Source organism: Telmatherina bonti (assembly GCF_933228915.1).
Source record: "Telmatherina bonti genome assembly, chromosome: 3".
In the NCBI taxonomy this organism is placed as follows: domain Eukaryota; kingdom Metazoa; phylum Chordata; class Actinopteri; order Atheriniformes; family Telmatherinidae; genus Telmatherina; species Telmatherina bonti.
The window spans coordinates 31,228,890-31,242,736 of NC_136621.1; the positions used below are offsets into that span (position 1 = coordinate 31,228,890).

Sequence of the window (13,847 nt, forward strand, 5' to 3'; positions counted from 1 at the left end):
TTGACTTCTGGCTTAATCTCCTTCACTAAAATAACATCCTATAAAACATTTTGGAAGTTTAAGAAGCACCACAAAGTTACCTGCAAGCCTACAATGCTCACAGCAATCATCCCTCATGCATCAAAGAGTTTAAACTAGTCTTGTAGTAAACAGCAGGTGTTCATGTTACCTACCAGCAGCAGTCTTGTAGTGCAGTCTTGCTTCTGTATGTGTGCTGCTATATTTAACAAGAGAGAAGTGTCCCTGTCTCAACCCCTTTCTCAGGCACAACTCAGTCAGTATTATTAGGCAGCAGCAGGAGCCAGTTGACATAATAAACTCTGGAGGTATTTTTAAATGTGCCCTAAGCTTGTCTAAAAGACAGTTTAAAAAATAATTCACTGTTAAAATGACAAAAAAAAAAATCCTTTTATATGTGTTATTGGGCAGCCACTATAAGATTTATGAATACAGATTTCTCATTACTATGAAAGTAGGCTGTGATCCAGAATTAATTAAACTCCAACTAATTAAGCCGAAATAGTGAGGCTTTGTTCTCTTTGACAGAATGTTTGTTAATTAAACAAAGCAGTGTTTAATACCTTGGTTTGCAAAAGTAGTAAAGAAACTGATAAAGTATTCTGCATCAATTAGAGGAAACATGAGTGATTTTATCCTGTTACTTATCCTTTAATGGTTATATCCCATTAGGTACTTTGCTTCATTAAAAGCCTGCTTTTATCAGATTGGCAGGTCTTGTGAAAGATTTTGTTGGACATCATAAATATCCACAGAAACAAATGTTATGCCAAGTAGGTTATTCTCAATATGTATTAGTTTAAAAACTGACAGCTTTACATTTTTAAATGTCTTTATGCAGATTTTTATTAAGATTCTACACTGAGTATCCACAATCTGTATTTTTTTTCCATCAATTTTCTATACCTGCCCAATTCTAAATAAGGGTTATGGGACCCTAACCCATTTATATTTTACAAGAAGGAAGGAAATTTGTTTATGAGTCTATAAAGCATAAATTAGATACAACTGAACTGTAACATGACAGATCTGAACATTCACCTCACAGTGAATCTGTGAAAGCTGATACAACCTGAACTTTTATATTTTGCAGTGGCTCAGGTGATAGAGCATGACGTCCAATGGCAAGTTGGCAGTTTAAATCCCACTCCCCCCGTCAGCCTGTCATTGTCTCTTTGGGCAAGACACTTCACCTTCCTTGCATCTCATCCTTCATGTAAGATTATGTATAAATAGTTGGTGGTGGTCAGAGAGGATTCTGTTAGTCTGACCCACAGCAGCTGTGGCTGTACAAGTAGCTTACAAGTAAGAATGTGGTGTGTTGTGGAAAAAAATTACCAAAGACTCTGGATGAGTTGGAAAGATATGAAGAAGGTTTGTTAGAATAGGACAAGTTTATATAAGTAGCAAAAGTACATATGAGATTAATGTATAACATATGCAATTATTATAAGTAAGGTATAACATGAATTCACTGCTACAATTCCCCATTTCTGATGACTAAAACTTGTTTCTTTAGTGCCACAAAAAGCACCATAAAAATCCAATCCATTATTATTATCATTAACTTAATCTGTAAACTATGTTTTTATCACAATCTGGATTTTTCTTAAGTCTTTGGTTCAGTTTGGAACAAAGCCATATTTGCCTCCACTTTCCCTAAAGTGTCACTCAATGTCTAACCCAGACCCATCTTGATGAACCTGGGTAATACTGGTTGCAGTGACTTGAGTCGGATACTCCAGTGGACTCCACGCAAGGCTGTTGTCTATTGGCTCTGACCAAAGAAAGCTCAACTTGTCAAAAATTAATTAGTTATTTACACCTCAAGGACCTATTAAATATATTCATTACAAATGTGTGCACCTTTTTGATCAATTGAGTGGTCTCTTTTAGGAAATCACTAATAGTCATTCTTCTTTGTATTAAGTGTACTAAAATTTTACAATGTTCTAATGTAATTTTAACCTTTACATTGGATGTGTGTGTGAGTCTGTGTGTAGCCTGTTAAAATTTGATGCTTCTGTTTTGAGATATTTTTTAAGCAAGTGGGGATTTAATAAAGGCTTAGTAGAAGAAAATTATATTAATAACAAGAAAACAATATATCAAATGGAGTCTATGACTGATAAAGAGCAACTCATTTATAATGGCTGCAATAAAATCCCAAAAGCACTCTTTTGTGAGTAACTGTAATTATTAACATTGCTGGTAAATGTGTCTTTTTGTCCGTGCGTCTGCCTTTTATCAGCACACTTTAGCCGCATGCAGCTTCTTGTTGACTTGTGACAAGCCGCAAAATGAAATTTGACACTGTACTTTCTGAAATCAATGGATTTGGAAAATTCCAAATCAGGCTATTTTTGATACAAATGTTATCGCGAATTACTTTGCCATGTCACTTCCTGCTGAACAACTTCATGGCAGCTGTTCCCTCTCACCACTGCAACATCAGTGCCATGGAGGATGGAGGTTTGTTTGGAAATTTAACTCTACATGAGAAACTGGCTGTTAGTATACCCACAGAGCAGAGTGGGACTCTGAGCTCCTGTCAGATGTTTCCAAAGCCACAGTTTCAGTATCTGTCAGGCTCAAACGTTACTGCGGATGCCTCTTCTGTGAAGTGTCAAAATGGATGGATCTATGACAACAGCACCTTTAAATCTACTTTGGTAACAGAAGTAAGTGTTACTCCTCTAACATGTCCAACCCCTCAAAGTTTCTTCATGACATTTTTGAGAAACATGTTATTTATATTTTGTTTATTTTAACATTTAACATGATTTAACATGTAACCCCTCAATGGATGGTAGCAGTCTTAGAAGAACAAGTTTTTCTTTGTTTGTTTGTTTTTTTTGCAAATGCCAAAATGAGAAACATTATTTTGAACAGTCTCATTTCAAACGTCCTCAAACTTAACCTGCAACCATTGGAAATAAAATGATTGTTCATATGTGCATGGTTTTCTTACAGTGGGATCTTGTGTGCAGCAGAAAAGGGATGAACAAGGCAACAGCTACCATTTTCTTTGTTGGCGTTATGATTGGAGCCCCACTATTTGGGTTTCTCAGTGACAGGTGAGGTTTACGGTGAAAACTATTGTGTCTGCCATACTGGTGTTTTTCACATCTTGGATAAAGCTCTAAGTAATTTCATAAACAGTAAAAACCTTTTATACCAAATTTAAAAAAAATTACATTTTAGGCATGGAAAATATGTCAAATCCTGTGAGTTTCAGATGACCACATTGGATTTTTAAGCAGCAATTCTGAGTAAATTTATAACTTCATGTTGATTGTCCTCAGGTTTGGGAGACAGCCCCTGCTGCTGGTGTCGTATCTATCATCCCTGATGTTTGCAGCTCTGAGTGCATTCTCTACATCATATGTAATGTTCACTATCATGAGATTTTTAACGGGGATGTCCATCGCAGGGATAAGTATTATCTCAATTGCTTTAAGTAAGGAAATCAATGCGAAGTTGTTTCTGTTAATTTTTTCTTTGCAGTTGTGTAACTTTTTTTTAAACTTTTCATATGTAGATGTTGAATGGTGCAGCACTGAACGTAGAACTTTCTCTGGTGTAATCATAAGCCTGGATTGGACGATTGGGAACTGGATTCTGGTTGGAATTGCTTACTGTGTAAATGAATGGAGGATGCTTATTCTGGCTGTCACATCACCACTGGTTCTGGCCGTTATTGCTTGGTGGTATAAAGTACACTTTGTGCTTATTTTGCACCAATAAAACTCAATCGCATTAGTTGCTTTTTAGTGCTGAAATCACTGTGTTAATGCTGTAAGTTCTCCAATAAAAATGAACAAATAGCTTGTTTAACCACAGCCTTAAATACGACCTATAATTTTTAAAAACAATGAAACCAAAAAAACGAGTGTGAGGGAGTACAAGAGGAAGTACAAGGGGAGGACTAAATTGTATAATTGTTACAAGTTTTTCACATTTGTTTTGTAATAGCATTGCTTCACTGCAAAAACTCGGCCTTAAAAAACAAGAAAAAAATATACAAAAATTAAGTAAATGTTGCTTAAAATAAGATAAATTATCTGCCAACAGAACAAGAAAATTTGACTTGTCAAGACTTCCCAAAACAAGTAAAAATTATCTTAAAACAAGAGTAATTCTCTGGCATAAAAACTAACAATTATCTTACCTTTAAAGAAAATAAGCATATGTGTACTCAATTTAAGATGTTTAATCTTACTTAGATTTCAGTTTTTGCAGTGTTGGTTTTGGTAAGAAATATCATGGTTATAGCTAAAATACATTCTTTTTTAAGAAACCCACACTCTCATGGGTGCCTTTATTTTACATTTTCCACATACATGTCTTCACAAAAACTAAAGTTCAAATATTTCTTGAACAGTGATTTTGACTTGAATAAACAAACATCTCCCAGTTTAAATTTTTTGGAGAAGATTGTCTGTGTTTTATCATTTCAGGTGGCTTCCAGAGTCAGCTAGATGGCTCATAGCAAAGGGAAAGGTTGATACTGCTCATCATTACATCATGCAATGTGCAAAGATAAACAATAAATCGAAGTGCATGAACACAATCACACCAAAGGTACAAGGTTTACTGTAAAGTTACTAAGACTGTTAATGAATGAAAAATAGACTTTTTTTCCTCCTCTCTCACAGACATTACTAGAATCTGCAGAAGCTGATACCAAAGATAGGGAGTACACTGTAGTAGATCTGTTCAGGTCTCCAAAAATCAGAAAACTTGCCATATACTCAGGGATTGTGTGGTAAGTTATCAGTTGATCTGTGTAACAAGATGCTTTAGTTGTTTCTCAATCAGTAAACAGCAAAAGAAAAAAAAAAAAAAACGTTATAGTTTTGGTTTTGTTTTGATATGAGACAACAAGCAATCTGTACAGACCTGTGTGTGTACTTCCATTGCACCCCTTAATTTTTTTTCTCTTTTGAATCTTTAATTTGCTTTGAGCATGTACAAACGTCCTGAGCTAATTTCTAAAATATCATAATAATAATAATAATAATAATAATAATAATTACATTGAAATAAATTCAAAGCCACATTACAGACTATCATCAAAGTTGTGTGCAAATGTGTTAAAACGGTGGTGTAAAAGTTGCTAACTATTTGTCAGGACAAAGAGTTGCAGGGACGATGATGTCCTTATAAACTTATCATCGGGTTGCTTTAGCTGCGTTTTTAGTCTACAGACATGAAAAAAGGGGACACTTTCATCATTTAACAATCTTTAGACCTAAGTTAGTTCTGACTGTTTTAATGTGTCTGTTTTTTTCTCATATTTTCCTTTTTGTAGGTATGGAGTTGCATTTACATATTATGGGATAAGTCTGAATATCACAGGGTTTGGTCTAAACCCATACCTCACACAGTTTATATTCGCATCCATTGAAATGCCAATGAAAATACTTGTCTACTTTTCCTTGGAGAAACTTGGTAGAAGGATTTGTGAGATGGTAGCCTTGCTGTCCACTGGTCTCTGTATCTTCATCAACATTTTTGTTTCTCACGGTAATTTTTTATTTCTATAGACATTAAATTAAATCATTTCTGCAGTGAGTCATGTCATTTTTTTTGTACTTGCAGACTTTCGGTGTGAAATCTGATCTTTATCAACTTTCTAAACACTTCCCCTGCAGATAAGTGGCTCATTCGCACAATTGTGGCAGTTTTTGGAAAATCTATGTCAGAGGCCTCGTTCACAATAATATTCCTCTACACAACTGAGCTCTATCCTACAGTTGTACGGTTAGTCAATAAAAAACTCCCCTCCCCTCTCTGACCAGTGAATATTACTTATTATCCTGTTGGGATGACCTTAAATAAATGTTTTCCATTAACTCCATGTCTTCTCAGACAAAACGGTCTAGGCTACACCTCATTCGTGGCCCGATTGGGCGTCTCCATTTCCCCACTTGTCATGCTTCTGGAAGACGTGTGGCATCTCCTTCCTGCAGCTACTTACTGCATGGTGGCACTTATCGCTGGTTTAGTTGTTTCCCTCTTGCCTGAAACATTAAACACACAACTGCCAGAGTTCATTGAAGACCTTGAGAAACCCAGGTAAAAAAGAAAAAGATTTCAAAGGATACTGGCATGAAGTCAAATATTACATCAACAGTGAATGATTTGTTACTCTGCTAAAGAATTATCAAGTCCGGTGGTATAATTTTGGAACATTTTGTGTTACATAACATCTTCCTCAATAATTTACATGTTTCAATCATTTGCTTATATCAAAAATAAAAGTTGTTTCACAAGTTTGTCCCTGAAGTGAACCATGCATGAAGATTTGACTTTGTCTCATTGCAGGAAACAGTCAACAAAGAAGAGGGACATTCAGTGACAATTCAGCGCATCCTGATTTCAAATGTTATCACTGTTGAAATTCCCAATAAATACATAACTGCAAGATGTGTGAGCCTATGGTAAAACATAATGACTGGTTTTTCCGGAAAGGAGCAGGTCCTGGTACTGTTCTGTCATGATGAGTGTATGGGACATTTCATTTTCCAGTGTTAGTGGAAATATGTTGGGATGCGAAATTATTGAAATATTCTATCAAAACTGATAAAAACAGAAAACAAATGTAGATGTTTATGAGAAGAAGTTAATACAAAATATTTTAATGAAAAAGAATTAGTCTAAAGTTACAAAATTCTAAAAATGAGAATGAAGGCAACTTTAATAAATCAAATTTCAATCTGTTATTGGAACAAAGTAAAATCCTGCATCCTGGGAACCTTGACAGTGACCATCTATAAAGCACTCATTTAAAAGCATATGATAATTTATCAGTAGGATGGATCGTCTTAAAAGAGCAAAAGTTTTTTTTTCATTAGTCAACGGTTGCAATTATTTTTTCTTAAATGTTTTTCTTTTGTTTATCTAATTCGACCAGTAAATAATCAAATGACTGAGATCATTCGGTGAGTTTGACTCTTTTTTTGTCTGAAGAATAAATAAAAGATAAAAGACAGAGTTTGCTTTGTGTAGGTAACAGCAAAAAATAAATTAAAGTGATATATGGCACACATCTCAAAAACTGCTACATGAGTACCTTGTATCCTTATAATATATAATCAGACTAAAGTAGTTTCATTCAAATGTTGCACAGATCTTCCTCAGAGTTTTCAGTGCACAAAAATGTTTTGTGTGGACAAATCCAGTTCTGATAAAGTACACAGTTCTCTCAGACATTTGCCTACACTCATTAGGGGCATGAATCCCAGGGTAACATTATACTATGTGATTTGTGTTAAATGCTATAATTCTGTCACAAAATGTATTATACTTTAGGGGTGTGACAATATGCTGTTGTCCCGATTCGATTTAATTTGATTCGATTCCAATTTTTTGGGTACCAATTCAATTTGAATTGCAATTTTTTACTATTCTTTGACATTGTTGATTTTTGTAGATTAAAAACAAAAAAATGTAAAAACTTTTTTTTGCTTGTCATTTTTCTTAATTTCAAGTAGGAAAAAAACTACACTGTAGCCAAACCATCATTCTGTTGCTGTAATGCCCAAGAAGAAAAGTAAGAAGATCAATAAAAACAACAAAAATGACAAACATTTTATAATGAATTATTTTTATTCATTTGAAAAATAAAAAATTTTCCCACCCCTGTGATACTCACAAGTCACTTTATTAGGAACCCCTTCCTGTACTTATGATTTGACCTCCTTTTGCCTTCAGAGCCTTACCTTATTGTGACATAGATTCAACAAGGTGTTGAAAACATTCCTCTGTGATTTTGGTCCATATTGGCATGATGGCATCATGTTGCAGAAGATTTGTTGGTTTTACATCCATAATGAGAATCTCCTGTTCAACCACATCCAAAAGGTGCTGCATTGCATTGAGATCTGGTGACTGTAATGCCATCAAAATCCTTGTTGACATGTACTATAAACCATTTTGAGAAAGAATTGACCTTTGTGACATAATGCATATTTCTGCTGGAGGTAGAGGTGGTCATAAAGGGATGGACAAGGTCACGAACAATGATCAGGTAAGTTGTGTAAACGATACACATTTGATACTGACATGTTCAAAGTGTGCCAACAAAACATCCTCCTATTCCACCGCTATTCTGAACTATTGATCCATGGCAAGCTGGATCCATGCTTTTATGTAATTCAGGCTATTGATCCTAGGTGTTGGTGAACAATGGACAGGTGCATCTAATAAAGTGACCAGTGAGTGTGAATTTTCGCTAAGTAAAAAATATTAAACTTGCCATTATTTTCTGAGAGGACATAAAACCTCCTGCCAGCATTAGGTCTGATTGCTAAACATTTTTCAGTTATAATCACGCACATAAAACTTGGAGTCTGGAAAGACGGATTCAGTCATGATCATGCGAATCTCATAAGAATCCTGCAGCTGCAAGATGGCTAAGTCTTTCTGTTTATGACTACTAAAATAGTAAAATAAAGATAAACTTGCTGAGGGACAATTAAAGAAATATAACATACATATTGCCATCATATTGCCAAAAAAAAAGAGTTCCAGGAAAACATCCAAAATACCCAAAATGGCCAGGACATTATTTTCCATGTTGGATGTACGTTAACTTTTAACTGGCTCTGTAGGTTGACCCAAAGTAAGGAAGAACAACATAGAAACTGTTCTCACAAAAATTCTAAACTATTCAAGTTTTTTTTTTTCCCTGTACATTACGCAAAATATTAAGTTGACTCATTATGCTTAGAAGGATCAGTAACTTCCTGTGAGGTAACAGTGTTCACCAGAGTATCGTGGAGTCAGTTATTTATTGAAAAAAATTTCACTTGACCAACTCTCACCACACACTTGAGGGGGTACATTCGTCTGTTAGTAACATGTCACTATTGTTGCTGACCATTAACCAACAGCTTATAATCCAAAGAAAAAGGCTTGTTGCTCAGTTTCTCTTTGGGTTTCTGTAACTCTCCACTGTTACCTGTTATTGCAAGCAAGATGAAGTTTGAAAATGTGCTGGCAGAAGTTAATGGCTTTGGTAGATTTCAAATAAGAACTTTACTTTTGCTTGTAATCCCTCGTGTAACCTTGCCATTTCACTTCCTTCTGAATAATTTCATTGCGGTTATTCCTTCTCACCACTGCAATTTTAGCTGTTTGGACGATGGAGAACTTTTTACGAATTTATCTTTGGAAGAGAAGCTCATCGTTAGTATCCCTCTTCAGGAGGATGGGAGTCCAAATTCCTGCCAGATGTTTGCAAAGCCTCAGTACCACCTGCTGCTTAATTCTACCAACATTACTGGCTTACCCACAATTCCATGCCAGAGTGGCTGGATGTACGACAAAACGACCTTCAAATCCACGCTGGCCACAGAGGTAAGTTTTCTGGATACTAAGATTAATATGGTGCTGGATCAACAGCTTTAACTCTGTTTTTTCTGTTGTCTGTGTTTTCCTCGTAGTGGGATCTGGTTTGTGATAAGAAAAGTGTGAACAGAGCCACAGCTACCATCTTTTTCATGGGTGTCATGGTTGGAGCAGCACTATTCGGTTATCTTAGTGACAGGTCTCTAAAATTAAATCAAATTGATAAATATTCTATCAATTGCTTGAGAAAATCTATTTTAAAAAATGATGATAAAATAAAAATATTTTTTAAAATCATACATCAAACATTTTTGCCACTATTTAGTTGTATCTGTATAACCGACAAATTATTACATTATGTGAAATTTTACTGTTATTGATTTAATTTAAAAGATTTCTCATAAGGTTGTTTAATCACAATTTTTTTTAAAAAATATATGTATGTGTTTTTATCTATATACTTTTTTTATATTTGCAGATTTATCTATGATTATTTCTGTTTTTCCAGGTTTGGACGCAAAAAGACTCTTCTGGTCTCTTATATAGCAACGACCTTTTTTTCTTTTGGAAGTGTTTTCTCCTATGATTTTCACATATTTGCAGCCATGAGGTTTTTGACAGGATTTGGAATCTCTGGAATAAGTATAGTCTCCATTGTCCTTTGTAAGTACTTATAGTTTAATAACATAGCCAATGCATGTTCATTTTTACAGGACCAGTCAAAGATTTGAACACACTTACCCATTGGATTGAATCGAAAAGTGTGTCCAAACTTTTCACTAGTATCTTGAGATAAAATTAAATGAAATAAGCAAACATTAACATTGAAAAATGAGTATATGTTGAAATTTACTTTCACAAAAAAAAGAAGAAACGAATGACTATAACTTAAAGAAAAACAACAAAGATATAAATTCATACTTTCCCATCATCAGTATATCTTAGTGAAAAATTATAGCAACACTGGATGGAAATGAATCTTATGGCATTTAAGAAGTTCATCAAATGTTAAGCCTGTAATCAAATCAAAAGGTGGGCCATTGAATTATTACAGTACTTGATATTTAACCCAAATCTGACATCTAAATGAATCAATTCATCGTGGGGGGAGATTACATGTTGTAAGCAACCAGGGCTAATTACCTTGTACTAGTGAGGGTTAAACCAGCATTTTATCTCATGGAAGACAATATTAAGATTAAATTATCAGCTGTCTTACTGTGCATGATTAAGCCAGCATGTGGTTGATCCAACAGCCCCCAGTATGTAAACTATCCAGACTGGTTTGTTTTTAAACTTGCATTGAAATATTGAAAGGTTTTATTCGGATTCATAAGTTTAACAGAATTCTAAAATGCAAACCAAGAGAAAAAAACAACTTTTGTTTCAATCTGAGTTGCAACAAATGGTAAAAGAACTGCTGCTCTTAGGTGTTGAATGGGTGGACATCAAGCATCGCACTTTGGTGGGTGTTTTAGTGAGCATGGATTGGAGTCTCTCTACTGTCATACTTCCTGGTGTGGCCTATCTAGTGAATGACTGGAGGTACCTGACTGCTGCCGTGACCAGCCCGTTGTTTATAGCTATGATGTGTTGGCGGTAAGGAGAAAATATTCATGCAATTTCACTCATAACAGAAAAAAAATTGTACTGTTTCTTACTTTTAGTTTGATAAGAAATAATAAGTTTATACAAAAATATCAAATGTGTCCTTTGTAAAATCCCCTTTTGTCACAGTTTGCTCCCAGAGTCTGCCAGATGGTTGATAAGTAATGGAAAAGTGGACAGTGCTCATTTTTACCTCAGTAACTGTGCAAAAGTCAACCACAGAGAGGAATTCATGGCTGACCTAAAGCCTGAGGTACAATATTTTACATAATCTTTTACAGCTGTAACAGAAAAAAACCCTCTGTCTCTGTTAAAACTACTTTTTACTCCACAGCTTTTGTCCAAAGTAATACTAGTAGAGGATGAAAACAGAAAATATTCCTATCTGGATCTTGTGAGGACGCCCAGAATGAGAAAACTGGCTTTTATTACAGGAATTGTGTGGTATGTATGTTGGAAATTTTAAAATTGGCTTGCTTAGGTAATGCTGTTCTCTATGTGTAAATTAAAGATACCAAGTGACCTCAATACCTGGCAAGGCTGTTAGATGACCCACTGGTAGGATTAAGCTACACCAAAAATGTTAGAGTACATTTCCAAGTAGGTTCAATTTTCCTATACATTATAATACATATAATACATATAGTTTTTGGATCTGGGGAAAAAAAAAACGTAATAAAACTAACTTATATGAACAGGCACAAGCACCTTATCATAGATCAGGGGTGTCCAGCTCCGGTCTTCAAGGGCCACAATCCTACAGGTTTCCCATGTGTCCCTGCTCAGACACACCTGACTCAAATGAATGAGTCATTGTGAAGAACTTCATAGGTTGTTAGATCCACTTAATTGGAGTCAGGTGCGTTGAAGGAGGAATATGTTAAAAAAAAAAAACTTCAGGACAGCACCCCTCAAGGACTGACTTTGGGCACCACTGTCATAGATGGTGAAAGTAATTGTGACCAAGGTACACAGTACCTGTGGAGGAAACCATCAAAGCAGGAACAGCAAGTTTTTACTTCACACATGCAGTGATGTGAACACACAATTACACCATGAAGGGGAAGAGTTTAACAGTAGTATGTAATACAAGCCGGATACTGTGACAGAAGAAACCAGCATCTTCAACACTTTAGTTTTTGTCAAAAAATAACTTTCTTTTATCTTTTGCATAGGTTTGGAATGGCCTGTACTTATTATGGAATCAGCTTGAACGTAACTGGATTTGGAGTGAATGTTTATCTCACACAGTTCATCTACGGCATTATAGAACTTCCAGCCAAAGCCTTCATTATTTTCTTTTTAAACAAAATAGGCCGAAGGTTGACTCAGGTTGGAACTCTTTTTCTGACTGGAGTATGTATCATCTGCAACATGCTCATCCCTCAAGGTAAATAATCTAACAATCTATTCAAGCTTTTGTTTCTTTAAGTGTAAAGTTCAGATTTCAACAGTGAAATGTTGAAGGTAATGAAACTTTATCCTTCCAGATCAGTGGACTGTGCAGACCACTGTGGGAGCTTTGGGCAAGATGTTTGCAGAGGCAGCTTTTACAACTTTATTCCTCTATACAACAGAACTTTATCCCACAGTCATGAGGTCAGAAAAGCACACATAGTACCAATAATTTCCACTTTCAAAATATGATTTATTAATCAGAACAGGTAGCTTTAGCAAGATATTTGGGTGACTGCTAAACATATATTTCACTCATGAGGGAACCATAGCAACAAACTTTTGTATTCTTTTCATTACAGGCAAAATGGTTTAGGTTACAGCTCCTTCATGGCCCGAATAGGCGTGGCCATATCCCCACTGATGATGATGCTTGAAGAAGTGTGGGACCATCTGCCAAATACTCTTTTTTCACTAGTGGCCTTAGTTGCAGGAATCTCAGCTTTATTTCTTCCTGAGACAAGAAACATCCGTCTGCCAGAAACCATTGAGGATGTGGAACAGACAAGGTACTTTGTGGCGATTTCTTTAAACTGTGTCCAAACTTTCTAAGTGGAACCAAAACCAGAACATGTTATTGTATTCTGTTTTTGTTTTGCAGAAGACGATCAGTGCCCACATCTGATGAGAAATCAACTCCACAAGAGTTTTCCTTGTTGCAAACTAAAGAGCACATGTAGTTGGCTACATGTGGCTTTTAATAAAAGGTGGCAGCAAAATGTGCTTTTCACATTAAGTGAATGTAGCGCAAGACTGCATTTGATTTTTTTTGGTTACATTTTGTTCATTGTAACTACCACTTGATGTTTGATTTTTTATTTATTTATTTATTTTTTTTAAACTACATAATTTTCCAAGGTTAAAAAAAATGCTTCTGACTTGTTTTGATGGAACACAGATATTCATTATATTTATTCCTGGAGCCATTGCAGACCTGCAGCATTCTTGGCATTGTGAATGTGCACCATGGATAATTAAGTAAAGAAAGCAGACATTGTCAGAAGAAGCGAGAAAAAGAAAGAAAGAAAGTCACAAGAGACAAGACAAGAGCCAACACCAAACTAGCTTTTACTAGCTGGAGAGAGTTTAAAGACCAGACAGGATGCTAAATGGGTGCTGACTTGGCCTTAAGGAACACTGCAGAGTGAAAATCTGTCAGAATTTGGTTGTGGGACTTAACTGCAGCCTAAAGGTATATTCCTAACCAACATAATGCAGAGAAAGACCTGAAGTGTAAAAATAAATAAATAAATAATCTCATCCCAAAAACAGAAAACATCCTTGTTATATCCATTCTGTTATAGTTTGACATGTTGGGAAGATGTGTTTGACTCATGAGATACGACATAATTACTTTCACAAGCATAGTCACATGTTTAATTGCTTTTGTTTGTTGTTGGATGCAACGA

At 35.3% G+C, this 13,847-nt stretch overlaps 1 protein-coding gene across 1 annotated transcript; it reads left to right on the forward strand.

Moving 5' to 3' along the window:
- Positions 1 to 2,318: 2,318 nt before the first annotated feature.
- On the forward strand, positions 2,319 to 13,118 carry LOC306773814 (solute carrier family 22 member 6-like; the record flags this gene model as incomplete). The annotated part of the gene is made up of 19 exons (XM_079263734.1): positions 2,319 to 2,699; positions 2,992 to 3,095; positions 3,324 to 3,478; positions 3,560 to 3,728; positions 4,479 to 4,602; positions 4,677 to 4,786; positions 5,333 to 5,547; positions 5,676 to 5,784; positions 5,893 to 6,099; positions 9,000 to 9,384; positions 9,471 to 9,574; positions 9,884 to 10,038; positions 10,806 to 10,974; positions 11,113 to 11,236; positions 11,318 to 11,427; positions 12,159 to 12,373; positions 12,474 to 12,582; positions 12,741 to 12,947; positions 13,040 to 13,118. The coding sequence occupies 19 exons, from the start codon at positions 2,319 to 2,321 to the stop codon at positions 13,116 to 13,118; spliced, it is 3,231 nt and encodes a 1,076-aa protein (XP_079119860.1).
- Positions 13,119 to 13,847: the final 729 nt, after the last annotated feature.